General features: G+C 50.1%; 1 protein-coding gene across 1 annotated transcript in view; it reads right to left on the bottom strand.

Annotated features, from left to right (window-relative positions):
* TNPO3 (transportin 3) overlaps positions 1–13,779 on the bottom strand; it is a 75,646-nt gene that overhangs the window by 28,576 nt on the left and 33,291 nt on the right. Inside the window, 9 exon segments of the mRNA XM_048501465.1 lie at positions 1,069–1,129; positions 3,682–3,758; positions 4,283–4,374; positions 4,535–4,726; positions 6,075–6,214; positions 8,073–8,164; positions 9,753–9,860; positions 12,044–12,190; positions 12,343–12,481. Of these exon segments, the coding sequence (XP_048357422.1) occupies positions 1,069–1,129; positions 3,682–3,758; positions 4,283–4,374; positions 4,535–4,726; positions 6,075–6,214; positions 8,073–8,164; positions 9,753–9,860; positions 12,044–12,190; positions 12,343–12,481 (1,048 nt within the window).

The raw sequence follows: 13,779 nt of genomic DNA on the forward strand, positions 1-13,779 counted from the left end.
CACCATGAGGATCAAGAAATCCACACAATGGGGCCATGTCATGCTCCGGTAGATGTTTCTGCAAATACAAGGTTTGGAAAAACACCCGATTTTTTTTTTAAGAGAGATTAAGTAAAATAGCAAGATCTAGAGCAGGGGTCTGCAACCTGCGGCTCTCCAGATGTTCATGGACTACAAATCCCATCAATTGGCCATGCTGGCAGGGGCTGATAGGATTTGTAGTCCACGAACATCTGGAGAGCCGCAGGTTGCAGACCCCTGATCTAGAGAGACTAACATGAAACTGGCTATTGTGGGTTTTCCACGCTACGTGGCCGTGATGTGGTCGTTTTTGCAAAATTGACCAGAGTGTGGCCACCCAGTTTGGAATACCCACAACAGCTAGACCGTATTTATGGGGTGGTTTGCCACGGCCTTCCCCAGTCATCTAGACTTTACCCCGCAGCAAATTGGGTACTCGTTTTACCGACTTCAGGAGGATGGCAGAGTCAACCTTCAGCCGGCGACCTTAAACCGACTTCTGTCAGGATCGAACTCCGGTCGTGAGCAGAGTTTGGACTGCAGAGCCAGTGTGGTATAGTGGTTAAGAGAAGGTGCGATCTAATCTGCGGGATTGGGTTTGACTACCCGCTCTGCCGCTTGAGCTGTGGAGGCTTATCTGGGGAACCAGATTAGCTTGTGCACTCCTGCACATGTCAGCTGGGTGACCTTGGGCTAATCACAGTTCTTCAGAGCTCTCTCAGCCCCACCCACCTCACAGCATGTGTGTTGAGGGGGGGGGAAGGGAAAGGAGATTATAAGCCTGTTTGAGTCTCCTACAGGAGAGAAAGGGGGGATATAAATCCAAACTCTTCTTCTTCTTCTTCTCAGAGCTCTCTCAGCCCCACCTACCTCACCTACCTCTACTCCATGCATAATTTTATAGACTTCAATCATATCCCCCCTCTCCAGGGGGAAGCTTCCCAGACAGCAGATGCCAGGGAAGGCGTGTCTCTGCCAGACAGAGACGATGAGGAAGACCTCAGAGGACCTGCAGGGCCAAACCTCCCGCTCGAGTTCCCCCCTCACCTCCTGGATGACTTTTTGGCACGGATGTGTCTGTCCATTCTCTACAATAGGGTTGGTATGCCTGAAAAAAAAAGACAGGGCGGGGGTGGGGGGGAGGGGACAAAAACCAGTTTGCATCCAGTCTGGCATGGAAGAAGGGAACAAGATGCGGCAGTGGGCGCCACGCACCCAGCCTTACGGGACCCTTGCATCCGCCTGGCCTTACCGTGTGTCCAACTTCACCCTGCCAAAGGATAAGGGCAGAGGTATTGCTCCTGCTGCGGAAAAGCAGCCCGGAGTCCTGTTTGGCCAGGGGCCCCGGGTACGCACATCTCTTCTTCAGCTGGAAGGGCTCCCGAGGGTCATCTAGCCCAACCCCCCGCACAACACTGGACATTCGCAACTATTCCCCCCCAACCCCGCCCTGTCCTTAATTCCCCCGGTGACCTCTGCTCCATGCCCAGAGAATCCACCATAATAATCAAGGCAGGTGTACAACAGGGACTGTCACAAATATTACACCCGTGCGTACTCCAACTCACTAGGTGAGTATCCTTTTAACATTATCTTACTATCACAAATATACAAAAAATGTTTAGTAAGTACACCGTCAGGTATGGCTATAAAACCTCTAGATTAGGTTTTTATTTCGGCAGTCCTTTGTCAAGCCAATAATTATTGTACAAAGTATTCTTTTTCTTACTCCTCTAGGAGCACAACTGTTTTTTCTTACACTAGATGGTTTCCAAACTGAATTTCAAGTTTCACTTCAATGGCTCTTCTTTAAATAGTCCTTCTCTCTGGATTTCAGGATCTCAGGTGTACAACAGTTTGTACAACAATTATTGACTTGACAAAGGACTGCCGAAATAAAAACCCAATCTAGAGGTTTTATAGCCATACCTGACGGCGTACTTACGAAACATTTTTTGTATATTTGTGATAGTAAGATAATGTTAAAATGATACTCACCTAGTGAGTTGGAGTACGCATGGGTGTAATGTTTGTGACAGTGCCATGCCCAGAGAAGGCAGAAAACCTTCAGGGTCCCTGGCCCAATCTGGCCCAGAAAAAAAAATCCCTTCCTGACCCTAAAGCGGCAAGTGGCATTGCCCGGCCCCGTCGACCTCACAAAGTGCCTGTTGTAGGGAGAGGAAGGGAAAGGAATTGGTAAGCCCCTTTGAGACTTCTTAAAGGTTGAGAAAAGCGGGGTATAAATCCAAACTCCTCCTCCTCCTCGTCTTCTTTCATTCCACCCCTAATCAACTTAGGCATGCAGAACCGAGAGCAAGAAGCTGAGGTGTGCAGGCGGAGGACATGAGCTACCAGCTGTTTGTGGCTGGATTCCCACCTACTGGTTTCAATTGTTCCCTCTGACCACGGAATCTCAGGGATATTGTGGGGCTGTGGGGCCGTGTTCCAGTAGCATTTTCTCCAGACGTTTCGCCTGCATCTGGGTCCGGCATCTTCAGAGGTGTAAGGCTGAAACCGCTCGGACAAAAGTTTACTTAGAAGGAAAACTTTATTGATTTGGCTTGCCCGAGCTACAGGGTGCTGGAACTGAGGATCCCGTCCTCAGTTACATAAGAACATAAGAACAAGCCAGCTGGATCAGACCAGAGTCCATCTAGTCCAGCTCTCTGCTACTCACAGTGGCCCACCAGGTGCCTTTGGGAGCTCACGTGCAGGAGGTGAAAGCAATGGCCTTCTGCTGCTGCTGCTCCCGAGCACCTGGTCTGCTAAGGCATTTGCAATCTCAGATCAAAGAGGATCAAGATTGGTAGCTATAGATCAACTTCTCCATAAATCTGTCCAAGCCCTTTTTAAAGCTATCCAGGTGAGTGGCCATCACCACCGCCTGTGGCAGCATATTCCAAACACCAATCACACGTTGCGTGAAGAAGTGTTTCCTTTTATTAGTCCTAATTCTTCCCCTCAGCATTTTCAATTAATGCTCCCCTGGTTCTCGTATTGTGAGAAAGAGAGAAAAATTTCTCTCTGTCAACATTTTCTACCCCATGCTTAATTGTATAGACCCGTGGTGGCGAACCTTTGGCACTCCAGATGTTATGGACTACAATGCCCATCAACCCTTGCCAGCATGGTCAATTGGCCATGCTGGCAGGGGCTGATGGGAATTGTAGTCCATAACATCTGGAGTGCCAAAGGTTCACCACCACTGGTATAGACTTCAATCCTATCCCCCCTCAGACGTCTCCTCTCCAAACTAAAGAGTCCCAAACGCTGCAGCCTCTCCTCATAAGGAAGGTGCTCCAAGTTCCAGCATTTATTGCAGGTTCGAAACAGCGGTGGTCAAATCACCTCTCCCCCTTTTCCCCGCCCTTGGCTCTCATTGGCTGTCGCGTTCCCGCTTTGGAACCAGGGTGGCGGGAGCTTGTGCATGATGGGATGCATGATCTTCAAATGCCAGCCGCAGATGCTGGCGAAACGTCAGGAGAAAATGCTACTGGAACACGGCCATACAACCCGGAAAACCCACAAACTCCCCTGAGATTCCGGCCGTGAAAGCCTTCGACAATACATGGAATCTCAGCTTCCGGACAACCCCAGTGCCCTTAGGAAGCAATCTGCTAGCCACTGAGGGCTCACCAAACCATGCCCTCAGCTTCTTACCTAAATATAACAGCAAGGCGATCGAGGGGTACGGTGGGGTCTGAGGAGAGGCCGTTGCTCGGCTCCTGAGAGAGCAGCTGGAGAAAGAGAAGGAACACGGTGGGGCAAGCCGCCAGGACACACAACACAATGCACCCAGGAGTCGGGCTTTTCAATATCTGGGCTTGTCCCTCCTGGATGATGGCAAGTTAAGACAGAACGACAGAGAACACACGTCTGCCACTGAAAACGGAATTTCACGCCACAATCCTCGCTCATCCTATGGAACACTGTGCTCAATTCATCCCAAACTCTGACTGCGTATCCACGTGTACTTCTCTGGCCTGTTTCCACCAGAAGTAACGGAGGAGCCGAGCCATGTTGCGCAGCTGCTATGTTCAGTGGCGGCCTGGAGTTCTCGGGAACGTCCGGTTCTGCTTTTAAAAGCCGTTTGTGGCATTCCCAGAAGTCAGAACACGGAGCTGCATCCCAAATACTGGGATTCATACTTGGAGTCTCCTTCTCACATTTTATGTCCTGAACTTTGTTTTCAATTTCTGAGAAATGCTCCCTCCCTGGGCACAGAAAACTCCCAACCCAGTCACGCAAAGCGCCGGCGTACCTTTTTCAGCGCCACCACCTGAACGGCACAAAGTTCACTGAGACACGCTGAGATCTTCTCCAGCGGAAGCCGGGCCAGCACCAACGCAGTCCCTGGACAGCACCAGAAAAAGGGGGAGAGTTTCAAGAGGCCCATGACAGACTCCCCACCTCAACCAGACTGGTCTCAGCCTGGGTCCTGCCGAGCCAGTGTGGCGGAGTGGTTAAGATCGAGAGGCACTGGGAACCAACTCCCTTGTGGAGGGACGTGTACCTTTAAGGAGCCCGACCGCGGCCTCCGGCGAGAGCATGAAGGAGTCCAGGGACCGGGCGATTTCCAGCAGGCCGCTGAAGTGCTGGGCCATGTGGTCCCGGCACACGGCGCAGATGTTGTGAATGGCTTTGGCAGCAACCGAGGCCAGCGATTTCTCGCAGAGACCCTTCATCAAAAAGCCGAGCACCGGATCTTGGGGGGGGGGGGGGGGGGAGAGAAGCCAGGAAACAGGAAGTTAATTAGGAAGGCTTATTTTCTTCTATGAACAGACTGTTAAAAGAAAAGGGGCTATTATTATTATTATCATTATGGTAGATTTCACAGCTGCCAGATCTTTAGCTGGTTGTTGGCCTTCATTACAATTCGAGCCTCACCCAGAGGCCTAGGAAGTTGTAATGTATCGGCGTACATTTGTGCGGATCCCAGCAGGGCTGCCTTCTGAATCTGACAGATGTTAATTTTGTCAATTTGAAGATGTTTCAAGTGCTGCTCTAGTGTTTTTATTATTATTATTATTATTATTATTATTATTATTATTATTATTATTATTATTATTATTATTATTATTATTGCTATCATTCTATTTAATCTCCCATGGGTCCTGCCAGAGCAGGCTCAAAGCCGCTTACGTAGATAAAATACAACATATGTAAAATCATAAAATACAAATGATAAAACTCATATAAGACAAGTCTAAAACAGTTCAGGGGTAGGTAGGCACTAGGAGCCAGGCAGAGCGTTCTGCAACAAAGAAGGTCCGGCGTGCTTAGTTCTGCGGCGGAAGAATGCACAATCTACTAACGTCTTTTATGTGGAACAGAGTATAAACGGTCTAAGGCACAAAGGCTTCATCTCTTATCTACAATCTGAGGCCACCCTGGACTACCTCACAGGGCTATAATAAGCAGTGGTGGGATCCAAAAATTTTAGTAACAGGTTCCCATGGTGGTGGGATTCAAACTGTGGCGTAGCGCCAATGGGGCTGGGCGGGGCACGACGGGGGCGTGGCCGGGCATTCCTGGGCGGGGCTGTGGCAAGGACGCAGCCGCTGCGCCGGTCCTTAGGCGGGAAACGAATGCACGCCGGCGCAGGCTGCCACGCACGCCGGCGCACCTCCTGCTAGACTGCTTCCAGTTCTGCGCGCTACTGCTGAGAGGAGGGGCGTAACTAAGGCAAAAATCACGTGGCAAAATCACCAATTAGTAACCCCCTCTCAGCACACACAAATAATTAGTAACCTACTCTCGGGAACCTGTGAGAACTTACTGGATCCCACCTCTGATAATAAGGTAGGAGGCTTCTGAAACACCCCCCCCCCCCCACAACTGCCATCTAAATGCTAAGGGTTATCTTTGGAATAACAGCATACTATTTAATATTATGACTGAAGCTTCCATCTAGCCTTGCCGCTGAGAAAACCCCGCATTGCCAACAACTCACAACTGCAAGGACCTTGACAGACCCAGAAGACGGCTGCTTGCCAGTCAGGAAATCAGATGCGGGGAGGAAGGGGGGGAGCACGTTCCCCATAACCACTCACCAAGGAAATGGGGGTTCCTGTCTATCACTTCGCTCATCTCGCCGACCAGCTCGATGCTTGTGTAGCGGACAGCCAAGTGCACCGATTCAGGCAGGCGCACCACCCCGTCCAGCACCTCCACCAGCGTCGGGTTGTTCTCCCTGAGAGCAGGAGGCAGCAGATCAATCCCCAAGGCAACAAACTTAGCCCAAGCCGCAACGCTGACTTTCTCGCTTATTTTACTGCTTTTCTACCACAAGTTTATCGTTCCGTTTACGTATGAAACTGCACTCTTTGGCACACTTTTGGAATGTAGAAGTATAAATGCCTTTCCAGGGCTAACCTAACAAGAAGTATGCTCTTCCAAGTCCACTGAAGTCCAGGGATTTAAGGGTGTAACTTTGTCAGGGATCAAGATTTGAGTTTAGCAGCCCCTTATGGACAAATGAGATTTGAAGGATATGTGCTTCGGAGGATCAAAGGTGCTTTGAAAGTTTACACCCTTGAAATCCTGTTGGTCTCTAAATTACTTCCGGACTGGAATCTTGCTCTTCTATTGCAAACTGGCATGAAATGCGCCCCCCACCCATGCCCCCCGCTCAAAACAGCACTGTTGGTTTTGTATAAGAAAAGACTACAAGTATACTTAATGCTAAAGAGACAGACAGAGAGAGAGACAGACAGACAGACAGACACAGTCAGACAGACAGAGACAGACAGACAGACAGACACAGACAGACAGACAGACAGACACACAGACAGACAGACAGACAGACAGACAGACAGACAGACAGACAGGCAGGCAGGCAGGCAGGCAGGCAGGCAGGCAGGCAGGAAGGCAGACAGACAGACAGACACGCAAAGGGCAGCAGCCAAATCTGCTTTCACACAAGCATAATATAGTTTTTTGCTGACAGAGAGGCAGGGAAAAAAACACAAAACAGACCACCCGATTTTTGCAGTACAAAAAGGAGAAAAGAACGTGTGTGATCAAAGCACACAAACTCTCAGAGGTTCACAACTAGGCTAACAGGCTGTTTGGCGTTTTGAGTTCTAACACTGGAAACACCAAGCTTTCCAAAAGGGTGGTATTATTATTATTATTATTATTATTATTATTATTATTATTATTATTATTATTATTATTATTATTATTATTATTATTATTATTATTATTATTATTCACATCTTCACAGCAGTGCATTCTCTGTGGACGCAACCGGTCAGATAGAATACATGTGCGATTTCACAGCAGTGTGTTTAGCAAATTAACACCAAAAAGAGACAGAAAAAACACACTCGGTGGGAGGGAAAGATCCCACAAACTCCTGGCCGATCCCTCCTTTCCCAAGGCACAGGCAAATGCTCCTTCTGAGTCAGCCAGGGTCTGTGCCCACAGCGTGAATGTCTACGTGTCTATATGTCCCTCAATGATGCGGCTGGCCTCCACTCGGGCCAGGGCCTTCTCAGCCCTGGCCCCCGCCTGGTGGAACACTCTCCCTCCAGCTGTCCGGGCCCTGCGGGATCTTGGTGAATTCCGCAGGGCCTGTAAGACTGAGTTGTTCCACCGGGCTTCTGGAGTGTCCAGCCGCTGATTGAAGTGCCCCTTCTACTCCTCCGGCTCGGAGTTCCCTTTGCCATCTACGGGACCCACTTTTTCGTTCTGCCTCCCCCCTTCTTTGGGAGGGTTTTAATTGGGGTTTATTGCGTGACGCCATCTTGTTCATTTTACCACTGTGTTTTAAATTTAATGGGGTTTTGTTTGTATATGCTGTAAGAGGAAATTATGTTGTGCACCGCCCAGAGCCCAGAAATTATGTTGTGCACCGCCCAGAGCCCAGGGGTCGGGCAGTATACAACACACACACACACACACAAATAGATGACAGACAGACAGACAGACAGACAGACAGACAGACAGACAGACAGACAGACAGACAGACAGACAGACAGACAGACAGACAGACAGACAGACAGACAGACAGACAGACAAATACGTCCCAGCTCCCTGGTACTCACTGGTCAACGCTCTTGGCTATCGAGGCCATGATGAAGAGCACAGCTTCCGTCACTTCCCAAGGAGGGTTTCCTTCTTTTAGGGTAGCATAAAGCTGTGGAGAGAAGGGAAAGAAAGAGGCTGAGTGGAGGACAGAGAAGTGCATCCGGCTAGAAGAGTAGAGAAAGCGAGGCAGACTGGGGGGTCCCAAGACTGCTGGCTGAGCCCTTTCATTCCTACGCACAGAATCTGGCGCTGCTGAGTCAGATTTAGCAACTGGGGCTTTTGTGGCCAAAGGTTTGGGAGTCCGGAGGCAGCCAAGCTGAAACTAAACATAGAATCATAGAGTTGGAAGAGACCACGAGGGCCATCAAATCCAGCCCACTGCAATGCAGGAACACATAATCAAAGCACTCCTGACAGATGGCCATCCAGCCTGTGTTTAAAAACCTCCAAAGAAGGAGGCTCCGTCACACTCCCAGGCAGCGGATTCCACTGTCAAACAGCCTTTCAAGCAGCAGTGGCGTAGGAGGCTAAGAGCTCGTGGATCTAACCGGGTTTGATTCCCCGCTCTGTCGCCTGAGCTGTGGAGGCTTATCTGGGGAATTCAGATTAGCCTGGGCACTCCCACACACGCCAGCCGGGTGACCTTGGGCTAGTCACAGCTTCTCGGAGCTCTCTCAGCCCCACCCACCTCACAGGGTGTTTGTTGTGAGGGGGGAAGGGCAAGGAGATTGTCAGCCCCTTTGAGTCTCCTGCAGGAGAGAAAGGGGAGATATAAATCCAAACTCTTGTTCTTCTTCTTTACTGTCAGGAAGTTTTTCCTGATGTTTAGGTGGAATCTCTTTTCCTGCACCTTGAACCCATCACTGTCCTAGTCTGTCCTAGACTCCTAGACTGTCCTAGTCTCAGGAGCAGCAGAAAACAAGCTTGCTCCCTCACCATAAGAACATAAGAACATAAGAACAAGCCAGCTGGATCAGACCAGAGTCCATCTAGTCCAGCTCTCTGCTACTCGCAGTGGCCCACCAGGTGCCCTTGGGAGCTCACATGCAGGAGGTGAAAGCAATGGCCTTCTGCGGTTGTTGCTCCTGATCACCTGGTCTGCTAAGGCATTTGCAATCTCAGATCAAAGAGGATCAAGATTGGTAGCCATAAATTGACTTCTCCTCCATAAATCTGTCCAAGCCCCTTTTAAAGCTATCCAGGTGAGTGGCCATCACCACCTCCTGGGGCAGCATATTCCAAACACCAATCACACGTTGCGTGAAGAAGTGTTTCCTTTGATTAGTCCTAATTCTTCCCCCCAGCATTTTCAATGGATGTCCCCTGGTTCTAGTATTGTGAGAAAGAGAGAAAAATTTCTTTCACCAACATGACATCCCTTCAAATATCTAAACATGGCTAACATGTCAGTCTTAACCTTCTCTTCACCAAACTAAACATTCCCGGCTCCCTAAGTTTGCAAGGTTGGAAAATGGTAAGGTTTTGCAGCCAAACAGCAAGACAGGAAGGGTACCGGCAGATGCATGTAAGCAACGGCAAAACAGAGAGACAGACGGGGTAAATAATGAGGTCCTTTGGAATCTCTGCTCACTCCCAAACCACAACAAGCCACTGGTGCATTTCAGGCAATCTGAAAAATATTCTGACCGTCAGAGATCGCCCCCCCCCCCATCCCTTTTTCTGCACATTCTGCACACCTGAGCAAAACATTCTACAGAGCCAACAAGGAAGATCAGGTCCTTCACGAGATCAGACACCCTCATCCGGAACTCTCCGAAGTCATCCGTCTCCTCGGGAATTCCTTCCTAGGATAAGAAATCAGGGGGGTAAAGGGATTACGAAACGGAAAGAAATCGAATTCGGAACGGACTCACATAGCTAATAAACTAACACGTCTGGGAATTGGGTTTGGGAACTGGATTTTACCCAAAGCTTGCCACAACAGTTCTCTGGATATACAGACCAGATAACGCTCACTTCTTCGGTAGTTTTGTTGTGTCTTTAAAAAAAAAAACCCAACAACCCTTATGAACAGCTTCTTCAGACGTTCAAAGTAGTAAAGTAGGAGCAGCAGTGGCATAGGAGGTTAAGAGCTCATGTATCTAATCTGGAGGAACCGGGTTTGATTCTCCGCTCTGCCGTCTGAGCTGTGGAGGCTTATCTGGGGAATTCAGATTAGCCTGTGCACTCCCACACACGCCAGCTGGGTGACCTTGGGCTAGTCACAGCTTCTCAGGGCTCTCTCAGCCCCACCCACCTCACAGGGTGTTTGTTGTGAGGGGGGAAGGGCAAGGAGATTGTCAGCCCCTTTGAGTCTCCTGCAGGAGAGAAAGGGGAGATATAAATCCAAACTCTTCTTCTTCTTCTAAATCATCCAAATCAGGAAGTGCAGGGCTTTCTCCCTTCTCGCAGAATTGCAGAGGGTACCCTGAGAAAAATATGCACCTTTCCCGAAGAAGCATTTCTGTGGCACAGGTAGACTTTACAGGGCTGATCTGACCCCACAAAGGTGCAAGTTCCCAATTACTACTCAGGGAAGAAAAGAAGCAGAAGGAACGGTTTCGTTGCAACACTCAGGAAGTTAAAAAAAAAATCCAAACCCAAAACAGGAAGCACGAAATGACTGTTTGGAAGGGAGGCCTCAGCTGTGCTGAAGATCTCAACCACACTAACTCAATGACTGCAGCAGGTTTTCTTTTGAGGCTGGGTAACAGAACTTTTTCCTGTTTCAGTAAAACATTCTAGGATGCTTATCTGAACCAAGCAGAGTTGCCAACTCCAGGTGGGGAAATGCCTGGAGATTTGGGAGTGGATTCTGAGGAGGGGGAGGTTAGCGCAGGGGTCTGCAACCTGCGGCTCTCCAGATGTTCATGCTGGCAGGGGCTGATGGGATTTGTAGTCCATGAACATCTGGAGAGCCGCAGGTTGCAGACCCTGGGCTAGGGGATGAGAAGGAGCTAGGCAGGGTACAGAGCCAGAGAGTCAACCCTCCAAAGCAGCCAACTTCTCCAGGGGAACCGACTGGTGATCAGTGATCCAGGAGATCTCTAGGCTCTGCCTGGAAGCTGGCAACTCTACAAACAAGCTACAATTAGGGGGGGCCTTCAGGATGCAAAAGGGGTCGGGTGGGGAAATCCAGTGTGGTATAAACAGCACAGAGGTCTACATCAGGGGTGTCCAACTCTGCGCTTCAGATGTTCATGCACTCAGAAAACAGATGTTCCCAGAATACAGATGTTCCCATGCACTCAGAATACAGACATCAACTGGCCATGCCAGCAGGGGCTGGTGGGAATTGTAGTCCATGAACATCTGAAGCGCCAGAGTTGGACACCCCCGGTCTACATAATCACACCTTGTCTTCCTCATTCTTTGTTTCCTGCCCAAACCAAACCAGACAGCATTCACAATTGGCATTTGGGGATGGGGGAGAGGAACGGGGACCACCCGGGCATCTGTGCCCGTATGCGGGCAAGAGAAATGCACCTTTTGAACTAGGGAAAAAACCAAAGCAGGGCACCTCGAGTGAGAAAATCTGCCTTTCTCGGGAGAGGCAAACGGTTGCAAGGCCTGGGCCCATAACCAAGAAGCCGCACCATTCGAGCTCACTGCCTTTAGGGCCCAGAGGAAAAGATGTGCCTCAGGAGCAGCAGTGGCGTAGGAGGTTAAGAGCAGGTGCATTCTAATCTGGAGGAACCAGGTTTGATTCCCCGCTCTGCCGCCTGAGCTGTGGAGGCTTATCTGGGGAATTCAGATTAGCCTGTACACTCCCACAAACACCAGCCGGGTGACCTTGGGCTAGTCACAGCTTCTCGGAGCTCTCTCAGCCCCACCTACCTCACAGGGTGTTTGTTGTGAGGGGGGAAGGGCAAGGAGATTGTCAGCCCCTTTGAGTCTCCTGCAGGAGAGAAAGGGGGGGGATATAAATCCAAACCCCTCCTCCTCTGTTTCAAGTCCAGGGGCAGGAAGGGAGACCAGCGACGCTTACGTGGTCCGGATCCAGCTGACAGTGCCGCGCCAGGGCATGGAGCAGTCTCTGAATGTAGGCCTTGAAGATGCTGTGGATGACGGCGTCTTCCGTCTTGTAGAGATGCTCCCCCAGCCGGTACCAGAAGTTGAAGGAAATCTCCACCACCTGTGGAGGTCAGAAGAGGGTTTTGAACTTGCGGACAAACACGCACAATGCTCGGCAACTCTGTTCAACGTTCCCGCACACACCCCCGACGGCCCCCCAGTCACTCGCGAGGGGGCCGCGTTGACACTTCCAACGCCCGGGGGCCTCCCCACCTCATACTGTGGGTGACCCGCGCAGATCAACAGCAGCTCGATAGTCCGCAAATCCCCTAGGCCGTGGCCTGGAGTGCAAACGATTTTGTCCAGAAGCGTCTCGCAGAGTTCAGTAAAGATCCGGCAGTAATTCAGAACCCTGGAAGAGAGAATCGAGCAGGGCGGGTCACTGTGAGACAGCCTTTGCCCACGGGAATCCCCTGGTCACATACAGACACGTCTGGCGCTGGGAGGATCGAAGAGCCTCTCTCGAAAATGTGGCTTTTCAGACTCGCTTTAGATTTAAGTTCCCACCCAGTCCCATTCTGGTTTTGCCCCAATTTCTCTTCCTCTGCAGGGACCCCGGATGGATGCTTTGGAAGGGTTTATGACAGTGATGGCGAACCTTTTCGAGACCGAGTGCCCAAATTGCCACTCAAAACCCACTTATTTATCGCAAAGTGCCAACACGGCAACTTAACCTGAATGCTGAGGTTTTAGTTTAGAAAAAACAGTTGGCTCCGAGGCACGCGTTACTCAGGAGTAAGCTCAGTGAAGCAACCGTGCAACATTTCAAATGGGTGAATCACGATCCTAGGAGGGTTTACTCAGAAGCAAGCCCCATTGACAGCAACTGAACTTACTCCCAGGTAAAGGATCATGTCCAGGCCAGCCTAGATGTGTGTGTGTGTGGGGGGGTGATTTTCCAACCCCCTCCCACATGATGAACTCTGAGCGAGTGCCCACAGAGAGGGGGCTCTGAGTGCCACCTCTGGCACCCATGCCATAGGTTCGCCACCACTGGTTTATGAAGACTCTGGTTGTGTGCTGCCCTCGATGGTGTGAAAAGCTTACTGGGAAAAAGTCCAGAAACACAAGAGGAAGAGGAAGGGAAGCACAAGGGAAGGCGGGTAAGCAGGAAATCCCTGCCTCAGAAGGTCTGTAGGTAAGCAGGCAAGGAAAGAAGAAAGAAATCCCTGCACTCAGAATACAGACATCAGGGAAGAAATGTTTTTGGAACACGAATAAATGTGGAAGTGCCTCAAAGCAGAAGCACTTTGGATCATTTGTTTCTGAGCTAATTGCTGCATTACAGAAAGTTTGGATTTATACCCCGCTTTTCTCAACTGTAAGGAATCTCAAAGCGGCTTATAAACTCCTTCTTTTCCTCTCCCTACTTTTCCTCTCCCCACTACAGACACCTTGCGAGGTAGGTGTCCAGAGCAAATTCCCAGAGAACTGGGACTAGCTCAAGGTCACCTTGCAGGCTACACGAGGTAGAGCAGTGGTGGCGAACCTTTGGCACTCCAGATGTTATGGACTACAATTCCCATCAGCCCCTGCCAGCATGGCCAATTCCCATCAGCCCCTGCCAGCATGGGGCTGATGGGAATTGTAGTCCATAACATCTGGAGTGCCAAAGGTTCACCACCACGGAGGTAGAGTGAGAAATCAAAC

Source organism: Sphaerodactylus townsendi, linkage group LG06, assembly GCF_021028975.2.
Source record: "Sphaerodactylus townsendi isolate TG3544 linkage group LG06, MPM_Stown_v2.3, whole genome shotgun sequence".
NCBI lineage: Eukaryota > Metazoa > Chordata > Lepidosauria > Squamata > Sphaerodactylidae > Sphaerodactylus > Sphaerodactylus townsendi.